Below are 12,500 nucleotides of genomic sequence, written 5' to 3' on the forward strand. Positions count from 1 at the left end.
ACACCTCCACACACACACATGTTGTTGTTGTTCTCCACACACACACATGTTGTTGTTGTTCTCTACACACACACATGTTGTTGTTGTTCTCTACACACACACACATGTTGTTGTTGTTCTCTACACACACACACACATGTTGTTGTTGTTCTCTACACACACCACACATGTTGTTGTTGTTCTCTACACACACACACATGTTGTTGTTGTTCTCTACACACACACACATGTTGTTGTTGTTCTCTACACACACACACATGTTGTTGTTGTTCTCTACACACACACACATGTTGTTGTTGTTCTCTACACACACACACATGTTGTTGTTGTTCTCTACACACACACACATGTTGTTGTTGTTCTCTACACACACACATGTTGCTGTTGTTCTCTACACACACACACATGTTGTTGTTGTTCTCTACACACACACATGTTGTTGTTGTTCTCCACACACACACATGTTGTTGTTGTTCTCTACACACACACATGTTGTTGTTGTTCTCTACACACACACATGTTGTTGTTGTTCTCTACACACACACACATGTTGTTGTTGTTCTCTACACACACACATGTTGTTGTTGTTCTCTCCACACACACACACATGTTGTTGTTGTTCTCTACACACACACGTGTTGTTGTTGTTCTCTACACACACACACATGTTGTTGTTGTTCTCTACACACACACACACATGTTGTTGTTGTTCTCTACACACACACATGTTGTTGTTGTTCTCTACACACACACATGTTGTTGTTGTTCTCTACACACACACACATGTTGTTGTTGTTCTCTACACACACACATGTTGTTGTTGTTCTCTACACACACACACATGTTGTTGTTGTTCTCTACACACACACACATGTTGTTGTTGTTCTCTACACACACACACATGTTGTTGTTGTTCTCTACACACACACACGTGTTGTTGTTGTTCTCTACACACACACACATGTTGTTGTTGTTCTCTACACACACACATGTTGTTGTTGTTCTCTACACACACACATGTTGTTGTTGTTCTCTACACACACACACACACACATGTTGTTGTTGTTCTCTACACACACACATGTTGTTGTTGTTCTCTACACACACACACATGTTGTTGTTGTTCTCTACACACACACACATGTTGTTGTTGTTCTCTACACACACACACATGTTGTTGTTCTCTACACACACACACATGTTGTTGTTGTTCTCTACACACACACACATATTGTTGTTGTTCTCTACACACACACACATGTTGTTGTTGTTCTCTACACACACACACGTGTTGTTGTTGTTCTCTACACACACACATGTTGTTGTTGTTCTCTACACACACACACACACACACACACGTTGTTGTTGTTCTCTACACACACACATGTTGTTGTTGTTCTCTACACACACACACACACATGTTGTTGTTGTTCTCTACACACACACACATGTTGTTGTTGTTCTCTACACACACACACATGTTGTTGTTGTTCTCTACACACACACACACATGTTGTTGTTGTTCTCTACACACACACATGTTGTTGTTGTTCTCTACACACACACACATGTTGTTGTTGTTCTCTACACACACACACATGTTGTTGTTGTTCTCTACACACACACACACACACATGTTGTTGTTGTTCTCTACACACACACATGTTGTTGTTGTTCTCTACACACACACACACATGTTGTTGTTGTTCTCTACACACACACACACACACACACATGTTGTTGTTGTTCTCTACACACACACATGTTGTTGTTGTTCTCTACACACACACACACACGTTGTTGTTGTTCTCTACACACACACATGTTGTTGTTGTTCTCTACACACACACACACATGTTGTTGTTGTTCTCTACACACACACACGTTGTTGTTGTTCTCTACACACACACATGTTGTTGTTGTTCTCTACACACACACACATGTTGTTGTTGTTCTCTACACACACACATGTTGTTGTTGTTCTCTACACACACACAATGTTGTTGTTCTCTACACACACATGTTGTTGTTGTTCTCTACACACACACATGTTGTTGTTGTTCTCTACACACACACATGTTGTTGTTGTTCTCTACACACACACATGTTGTTGTTGTTCTCTACACACACACATGTTGTTGTTGTTCTCTACACACACACATGTTGTTGTTGTTCTCTACACACACACACATGTTGTTGTTGTTCTCTACACACACACACATGTTGTTGTTGTTCTCTACACACACACACATGTTGTTGTTGTTCTCTACACACACACACATGTTGTTGTTGTTCTCTACACACACACACATTGTTGTTGTTGTTCTCTACACACACACATGTTGTTGTTGTTGTTCTCTACACACACACATGTTGTTGTTGTTCTCTACACACACACACATGTTGTTGTTGTTCTCTACACACACACATGTTGTTGTTGTTCTCTACACACACACATGTTGTTGTTGTTCTCTACACACACACATGTTGTTCTCACACACACACACACACACACACACACACACACACACACACACACACACACACACACACACACACACACACACACACACACACACACACACACACACACACACACACACACACACACACACACACACACACACACACACACACACACACACACACACACACACGCACACACACACACACACACCTGGCTGCACGATGACAGTGACCTGAGCTGTGTCCTGTTGTCCGGACGAGTCGGTGACCGTGAGCTGGAAGGTGTAGTCGCCCTCTTGCATGGCCGACAGCTGCAGGATGGGGGTCCGGACGCCCTGCCACACAGACGTGATGATGTCACTTCCTGCGATGGAAGAGCCTCGGCGTGGACTCGTATACATTTCTACCAAACCTAACCCAACCTTACCTACCCTAACCTAACCCAACCCAACCTTACTTACCCTTACCTAACCTAACCTAACCCAACCCAACCTTACCTACCCTTACCTAACCTAACCTAACCCAACCCAACCTTACTTACCCTTACCTAACCTAACCTAACCCAACCCAACCTTACCTACCCTTACCTACCCTTACCTAACCCAACCCAACCTTACCTAACCTTACCTAACCTAACCCAACCTTACCTACCCTTACCTACCCTAACCTACCCTTACCTAACCTAACCTTACCTACCCTAACCCAACCCGACCCAACCTTACCTACCCTTACCTACCCTTACCTAACCTAACCTACCCTAACCCAACCCAACCCAACCTTACCTACCCTTACCTACCCTTACCTAACCCAACCCAACCTTACCTAACCTTACCTTACCTTACCTAACCTAACCCAACCCAACCTTACCTACCCTTACCTAACCTAACCTAACCTTACCTACCCTAACCCAACCCAACCTTACCTAACCCTACCTAACCTTACCTAACCTTACCTTACCTAACCTAACTAACCTACCCTAACCCAACCCAACCCAACCTAACCCTACCTAACCTTACCTAACCTTACCTAACTAACCTAACCTAACCTAAGCTCACCTAACCTTACCTTACCTAACCTAACTTTACCTAACTAACCTAAGCTAACCTAACCTAACCTTACCTAACTAACCTAACCTAACCTTACCTTACCTTACCTAACTAACCTAACCTAACTCACCTGCATCTCCACCACCTTGTCTTTGCTCTCGCTGCTCAGCGACCACTCGTACGACAGCGAGTCGTGGTCGTCTGTGCTCTGGTTCCCGAACAGAGTGATGGAGTTACGAGGAAGAGTGATGCTCTGGAGGAGGAGAAGACATGAGCATCCATCGTTTGTACATCCATCCATCCAACCTTTGTACATCCATCCATTAAACCATCCATCCATCCAACCTTTGTACATCCATCCATCCATCCATTAAACCATCCATCCATCCAACCTTTGTACATCCATCCATTAAACCATCCATCCATCCATCCTTTGGACATCCATCCATCCATTAAACCATCCATCCATCCATCCATCCATCCATCCATCCATTAAACCATCCATCCATCCATTAAACCATATATACACTCTCGTGACCAACGGCCACCAGGGGGCACCAACAGCAACAGGTGTTAAAAGCTGCGCGATGACGACACATCAACGTTAAATGACGTGTTTAAATGTCTGTTCAATTCAATCAACAATGAAAAACATCTGTGAACATCTTGTCGTGTTTTAAATGTGACGCAGCAGAAGAAAGACCTCAGACCTGGTTTGGACCAGCGTTGGCGACTGGTCGATAGTCTTTGGCTTTAATGACCGACAGAGAGGCTTGAGTCGAGTCCGTGGCTCCGTCTGAGTCGGTCACTGTCAGACTAGAACAAGTTATGGTAGTTAGAAGAAGTTATGGTAGTTAGAAGAAGTTATGGTAGTTAGAAGAAGCTATGGTAGTTAGAAGAAGTTATGGTAGTTAGAAGAAGTTATGGTAGTTATAAGAAGTTATGGTAGTTAGAAGAAGTTATGGTAGTTAGAAGAAGTTATGGTAGTTAGAAGGAGCTATGGTAGTTAGAAGGAGCTATGGTACTTAGAAGAAGTTATGGTAGTTAGAAGAAGTTATGGTAGTTAGAAGAAGTTATGTTAGGTTAAAAGAAGTTATGTAAGTTAGAAGAAGTTATGGTAGTTAGAAGAAGTTATGTTAGGTTAGAAGAAGTTATGGTAGTTAGAAGAAGTTATGTTAGTTAGAAGAAGTTATGGTAGTTAGAAGAAGTTATGTCAGACTAGAAGAAGTGATGGTAGGTAGAAGAAGTTATGTTAGTTAGAAGAAGTTATGTAAGTTAGAAGAAGTTATGGTAGTTAGAAGAAGTTATGTTAGGTTAGAAGAAGTTATGTTAGTTAGAAGAAGTTATGTTAGGTTAGAAGAAGTTATGTTAGTTAGAAGAAGTTATGTTAGGTTAGAAGAAGTTATGTTAGTTAGAAGAAGTTATGTTAGTTAGAAGAAGTTATGTTAGTTAGAAGAAGTTATGTTAGGTTAGAAGAAGTTATGTTAGGTTAGAAGAAGTTATGTTAGTTAGAAGAAGTTATGTTAGTTAGAAGAAGTTATGTTAGGTTAGAAGAAGTTATGTAAGTTAGAAGAAGTTATGGTAGTTAGAAGAAGTTATGTTAGGTTAGAAGAAGTTATGTTAGTTAGAAGAAGTTATGTTAGGTTAGAAGAAGTTATGTTAGTTAGAAGAAGTTATGTTAGGTTAGAAGAAGTTATGTTAGTTAGAAGAAGTTATGTTAGTTAGAAGAAGTTATGTTAGGTTAGAAGAAGTTATGTTAGTTAGAAGAAGTTATGTTAGTTAGAAGAAGTTATGTTAGGTTAGAAGAAGTTATGTTAGTTAGAAGAAGTTATGTTAGTTAGAAGAAGTTATGTTAGTTAGAAGAAGTTATGTTAGTTAGAAGAAGTTATGTTAGGTTAGAAGAAGTTATGTTAGTTAGAAGAAGTTATGTTAGTTAGAAGAAGTTATGTTAGTTAGAAGAAGTTATGTTAGTTAGAAGAAGTTATGTTAGTTAGAAGAAGTTATGTTAGTTAGAAGAAGTTATGTTAGGTTAGAAGAAGTTATGTTAGGTTAGAAGAAGTTATGTTAGTTAGAAGAAGTTATGTTAGGTTAGAAGAAGTTATGTTAGGTTAGAAGAAGTTATGTTAGTTAGAAGAAGTTATGTTAGGTTAGAAGAAGTTATGTTAGGTTAGAAGAAGTTATGTTAGGTTAGAAGAAGTTATGTTAGTTAGAAGAAGTTATGTTAGGTTAGAAGAAGTTATGTTTCAACTGAATTCAATCAACGCACCTGAAGGTGTAGTTTCCAGGGACCAGGTTGGTGAGAGTGAGGACGGGGATGTCGGCAGAAACCTTCTCTTCACGCAGAGGACCTTTGACCTCGTCCCAGTGCCACGACACCACCTTGTCGTCGTCAGTGCTCTCTGAGGAAACAAGAGTCAGGGTCAGTACGTTATGACAGAACGTCAGTCAGAACGTCAGTCAGAACGTCAGTCAGAACGTCAGTCAGAACGTCAGTCAGAACGTCAGTCAGAACGTCAGTCAGAACGTCAGTCAGAACGTCAGTTAGAACGTCGGTTAAAACGTCAGTCAGAACGTCAGTCAGAACATCAGTCAGAACGTCAGTTAGAACGTCAGTCAGAACGTCAGTCAGAACGTCAGTCAGAACATCAGTTAGAACATTAGTCAGAACATCAGTTAGAACGTCGGTCAGAACGTCAGTCAGAACGTCAGTCAGAACGTCAGTTAGAACGTCGGTTAAAACGTCAGTCAGAACGTCAGTCAGAACATCAGTTAAAACATTAGTCAGAACGTCAGTTAGAACGTCGGTCAGAACGTCAGTCAGAACGTCAGTCAGAACGTCAGTCAGAACGTCAGTCAGAACGTCAGTCAGAACGTCGGTTAAAACGTCAGTCAGAACGTCAGTCAGAACATCAGTCAGAACGTCAGTCAGAACGTCAGTCAGAACGTCAGTTAGAACGTCGGTTAAAACGTCAGTCAGAACGTCAGTCAGAACATCAGTCAGAACGTCAGTCAGAACGTCAGTCAGAACGTCAGTCAGAACGTCAGTCAGAACGTCGGTTAAAACGTCAGTCAGAACGTCAGTCAGAACATCAGTCAGAACGTCAGTCAGAACGTCAGTCAGAACGTCAGTTAGAACGTCGGTTAAAACGTCAGTCAGAACGTCAGTCAGAACATCAGTTAGAACATTAGTCAGAACATCAGTTAGAACGTCGGTCAGAACGTCAGTCAGAACGTCAGTCAGAACGTCAGTCAGAACGTCAGTTAGAACGTCGGTTAAAACGTCAGTCAGAACGTCAGTCAGAACATCAGTCAGAACGTCAGTTAGAACGTCAGTCAGAACGTCAGTCAGAACGTCAGTCAGAACATCAGTTAGAACATTAGTCAGAACATCAGTTAGAACGTCGGTCAGAACGTCAGTCAGAACGTCAGTCAGAACGTCAGTTAGAACGTCGGTTAAAACGTCAGTCAGAACGTCAGTCAGAACATCAGTTAAAACATTAGTCAGAACGTCAGTTAGAACGTCGGTCAGAATGTCAGTCAGAACGTCAGTCAGAACGTCAGTCAGAACGTCAGTCAGAACGTCAGTCAGAACGTCGGTTAAAACGTCAGTCAGAACGTCAGTCAGAACATCAGTCAGAACGTCAGTCAGAACGTCAGTCAGAACGTCAGTTAGAACGTCGGTTAAAACGTCAGTCAGAACGTCAGTCAGAACATCAGTCAGAACGTCAGTCAGAACGTCAGTCAGAACGTCAGTCAGAACGTCAGTCAGAACGTCGGTTAAAACGTCAGTCAGAACGTCAGTCAGAACATCAGTCAGAACGTCAGTCAGAACGTCAGTCAGAACGTCAGTTAGAACGTCGGTTAAAACGTCAGTCAGAACGTCAGTCAGAACATCAGTTAGAACATTAGTCAGAACATCAGTTAGAACGTCGGTCAGAACGTCAGTCAGAACGTCAGTCAGAACGTCAGTCAGAACGTCGGTTAAAACGTCAGTTAAAACGTCAGTCAGAACGTCAGTCAGAACATCAGTTAGAACATTAGTCAGAACATCAGTTAGAACGTCGGTCAGAACGTCAGTCAGAACGTCAGTCAGAACGTCAGTCAGAACGTCAGTCAGAACGTCGGTTAAAACGTCAGTTAAAACGTCAGTCAGAACGTCAGTCAGAACATCAGTTAGAACATTAGTCAGAACGTCAGTCAGAACATCAGTCAGAACGTCAGTCAGAACAAGTTAGAACGTCGGTCAGAAGAACTCACGGCTGCCGTCGATCACGGTTGAACTCGTGGGCAGAGAAATCTCCTGGAACTTTGGAGACACGACAGCGACTGGAGGTTTGTTGACTCGCGGCTCTGAAGGAAACATTCAAACATGATGGAGCAGCAAAGCATCATGGGAACATGAAACTGATCAATGATGTGTTGAAACTATTAGAAATACGAGTTAGTTTAGTTAGTAAGTTTAGTTAGTTAGTTACTAAGTTTAGTTCGTTAGTTAGTTAGTAAGTTTAGTTAGTTAGTAAGTTTAGTTAGTTAGTTACTAAGTTTAGTACGTTAGTTAGTTAGTAAGTTTAGTTAGTTAGTTACTAAGTTTAGTTCGTTAGTTAGTTAGTAAGTTTAGTTAGTTAGTAAGTTTAGTTAGTTAGTTATTTCAAAGCAATGTTGAAACTTAATTAAAAAATATATTAAGTTGAGAATTTTTGTAACTTTTGTAACGAGAATATAAAATATAAAAATAAAATAGAATATAAAAAATAAAATAGAATATAAAAAATAAAATAGAATATAAAAAATAAAATAGAATATAAAAAATTAAATAGAATATACAAATATAATATAATATAAGAATATAATATAATATAAAAAATATATAATATAAAATATAATATAAAAAATATAATATACAAATATAATATAAAAATATATTTTAATATAAAAATATAATATAATATAAAAATAAAATATAATATAAAAAATATAAAATAATATAAAAATATAATATAAGAAAATATATATAATATAAAAATATAATATAAATATATAATATAATATAAAAATATAAAATAAATATATAATATAAATTCGTAATATAAAAACTATAATATAAAAATATAATATATTATACAAATATAATAATATAAAAATATAATATAATATAAAAATATAATATAATATAAAAATATAACATAAAAAATATAATATAATATACAAATATAATGTAAAAAAATATAACATAATATAAAAATATAATATAAAAACATAACATAAAAATATAATATAATATAAAAATATAATATAAAAATATAATATAATATAAAAATAATAACATAAAAAATATAATATAAAAATATAACATAATATAAAAATATAATATAATTTAAAAATATAACATAAAAAATATATTATAATATAAATTCAATGATTAAATAAATCAACATTGTAAGAAAACATAATGAAATGAAACCGTCATAGATGTCACAAGAACGATCAACAAAGTTAACACAACAACAAGGATCATCACAAACACACACAGCATCAACTGAAGCTACACAAACAGGATGTTTGTGTAAAAGCTGCTGTTGACAGGTGAGCTCACCTGGTTTCACTGTGACGTTGACGTAACCTTCTCCGTGAGCTCCCTCGCCGTCAGCTGTCACTCCAAACTCATACAAGCCCACGGTCAGCTGTCAATCACACACAGGTGACACACTTCCTGTCACTCAGAACCAACAACAAGCCATTATTGAAACAATTTGAACAACAAAATATTGATACTTACACTTATACTATATATATATATTCATACTAATACTAATATTTCAATTGTATTTTATTTCACTAACCCCTACAATACTACACATATATACTTGTTACTACACTATCACAACACCAGAGTCAAGTACTGGACAATACTACACATATATACTTGTTACTACACTATCACAACACCAGAGTCAAGTACTGGACAATACTACACATATATACTTGTTACTACACTATCACAACACCAGAGTCAAGCACTGGACAATACTACACATATATACTTGTTACTACACTATCACAACACTAGAGTCAAGTACTGGACAATACTACACATATATACTTGTTACTACACTATCACAACACCAGAGTCAAGTACTGGACAATACTACACATATATACTTGTTACTACACTATCACTACACCAGAGTCAAGTACTGGACAATACTACACATATATACTTGTTACTACACTATCACAACACCAGAGTCAAGTACTGGACAATACTACACATATATACTTGTTACTACACTATCACAACACCAGAGTCAAGTACTGGACAATACTACACATATATACTTGTTACTACACTATCACAACACCAGAGTCAAGCACTGGACAATACTACACATATATACTTGTTACTACACTATCACAACACTAGAGTCAAGTACTGGACAATACTACACATATATACTTGTTACTACACTATCACAACACCAGAGTCAAGTACTGGACAATACTACACATATATACTTGTTACTACACTATCACTACACCAGAGTCAAGTACTGGACAATACTACACATATATACTTGTTACTACACTATCACAACACCAGAGTCAAGTACTGGACAATACTACACATATATACTTGTTACTACACTATCACAACACCAGAGTCAAGTACTGGACAATACTACACATATATACTTGTTACTACACTATCACTACACCAGAGTCAAGTACTGGACAATACTACACATATATACTTGTTACTACACTATCATAACACCAGAGTCAAGTACTGGACAATACTACACATATATACTTGTTACTACACTATCACAACACCAGAGTCAAGTACTGGACAATAATACACATATATACTTGTTACTACACTATCACAACACCAGAGTCAAGTACTGGACAATACTACACATATATACTTGTTACTACACTATCACAACACCAGAGTCAAGTACTGGACAATACTACACATATATACTTGTTACTACACTATCACTACACCAGAGTCAAGTACTGGACAATACTACACATATATACTTGTTACTACACTATCACAACACCAGAGTCAAGTACTGGACAATACTACACATATATACTTGTTACTACACTATCACAACACCAGAGTCAAGTACTGGACAATACTACACATATATACTTGTTACTACACTATCACTACACCAGAGTCAAGTACTGGACAATACTACACATATATACTTGTTACTACACTATCACTACACCAGAGTCAAGTACTGGACAATACTACACATATATACTTGTTACTACACTATCACAACACCAGAGTCAAGTACTGGACAATACTACACATATATACTTGTTACTACACTATCACAACACCAGAGTCAAGTACTGGACAATACTACACATATATACTTGTTAATACACTATCACAACACCAGAGTCAAGTACTGGACAATACTACACATATATACTTGTTACTACACTATCACAACACCAGAGTCAAGTACTGGACAATACTACACATATATACTTGTTACTACACTATCACAACACCAGAGTCAAGTACTGGACAATACTACACATATATACTTGTTACTACACTGTCACAACACCAGAGTCAAGTACTGGACAATAATACACATATATACTTGTTACTACACTATCACAACACCAGAGTCAAGTACTGGACAATACTACACATATATACTTGTTACTACACTATCACAACACTAAAGTACTTAGGTATCAACAGATCATCAAATATTTGAGTGACAGCTGCAGGATCAAGAGTGTCGCAGGAACAGATTCATCTGACGCGAGAACCTCTCGTGAGTGGAGGAGAAAGGAACGTACTTGGCTGAGCTTCAGCGTCGGCTGATGTTTGCCCTCCATCTCTCCACTGTAGTCTGTCGGGTGAGTGATGAGCCGCCAATCAAACTCATACCTGGTGTCTGTCAGGAAGGAAACATGACGAGTGTGAAGATGACGGACTGGATGATTGACAGGTGTCACTTTCATGAAGGATCTGAAGACTCTTTTATTTAGTGTTGATTTAACGATGATCAATATTTTCTCTCATGTGATTGATCATGTGATTGATCATGTGACTGATCATGTGATTGATCATGTGATTGATCATGTGTCTGATCATGTGATTAATCATGTGACTGATCATATGATTGATCATGTGACTGATCATATGATTGATCATGTGATTGATCATGTGTCTGATCATGTGATTAATCATGTGACTGATCATATGATTGATCATGTGATTGATCATGTGTCTGATCATGTGATTAATCATGTGATTGATCATATGATTGATCATGTGATTGATCATGTGACTGATCATGTGATTGATCATGTGATTGATCATGTGATTGATCATGTGATTGATCATGTGATTGATCATGTGATTGATCATGTGAGTAATCATGTGCTTGATCATGTGACTGATCATGTGACTGATCATGTGATTGATCATGTGTCTGATCATGTGATTGATCATGTGTCTGATCATGTGATTAATCATGTGACTGATCATGTGACTGATCATGTGATTGATCATGTGTCTGATCATGTGATTAATCATGTGACTGATCATATGATTGATCATGTGATTGATCCTGTGATTGATCATGTGGTTGATCATGTGATTAATAATGTGATTGATAATGTGATTAATCACATGATTAATTATGTGGTTGATCATGTGATTAATAATGTGATTGATAATGTGATTAATCACATGATTAATCATGTGGTTGATCATGTGATTAATAATGTGATTGATAATGTGATAAATCACATGATTAATCATGTGACTGATCATATGATTAATCATGTAATTGATCCTGTCATTGATCATGTGATTAATCATGTGTCTGATCATATGACTGATCATGTGATTGATCATGTAATTGATCCTGTCATTGATCATGTGATTGATCCTGTCACTGATCCTGTCACTGATCATGTGACTGATCATGTGATTGATCC

The 12,500-nt window shown here is 37.7% G+C and overlaps 1 protein-coding gene across 1 annotated transcript in view; it reads right to left on the reverse strand.

Annotated features, from left to right (window-relative positions):
- Positions 1 to 2,677: 2,677 nt before the first annotated feature.
- Positions 2,678 to 12,500, reverse strand: part of LOC148057775 (dyslexia-associated protein KIAA0319-like protein) — a gene marked incomplete at its 3' end in the record, with an annotated part of 16,532 nt that continues 6,709 nt past the window's right edge. The window contains exons 6-12 of the mRNA XM_087782748.1: positions 11,352 to 11,449; positions 9,106 to 9,193; positions 7,770 to 7,862; positions 5,779 to 5,911; positions 4,223 to 4,328; positions 3,643 to 3,765; positions 2,678 to 2,801 (exon numbers count right to left, since the gene is read on the reverse strand). Of these exons, the coding sequence (XP_087638874.1) occupies positions 2,678 to 2,801; positions 3,643 to 3,765; positions 4,223 to 4,328; positions 5,779 to 5,911; positions 7,770 to 7,862; positions 9,106 to 9,193; positions 11,352 to 11,449 (765 nt within the window). The remainder of the gene's footprint in view (positions 2,802 to 3,642; positions 3,766 to 4,222; positions 4,329 to 5,778; positions 5,912 to 7,769; positions 7,863 to 9,105; positions 9,194 to 11,351; positions 11,450 to 12,500) is intronic.

Source organism: Callionymus lyra, unplaced genomic scaffold (assembly GCF_982586985.1).
Source record: "Callionymus lyra unplaced genomic scaffold, fCalLyr1.hap1.1 HAP1_SCAFFOLD_648, whole genome shotgun sequence".
NCBI classification, from domain to species: domain Eukaryota; kingdom Metazoa; phylum Chordata; class Actinopteri; order Syngnathiformes; family Callionymidae; genus Callionymus; species Callionymus lyra.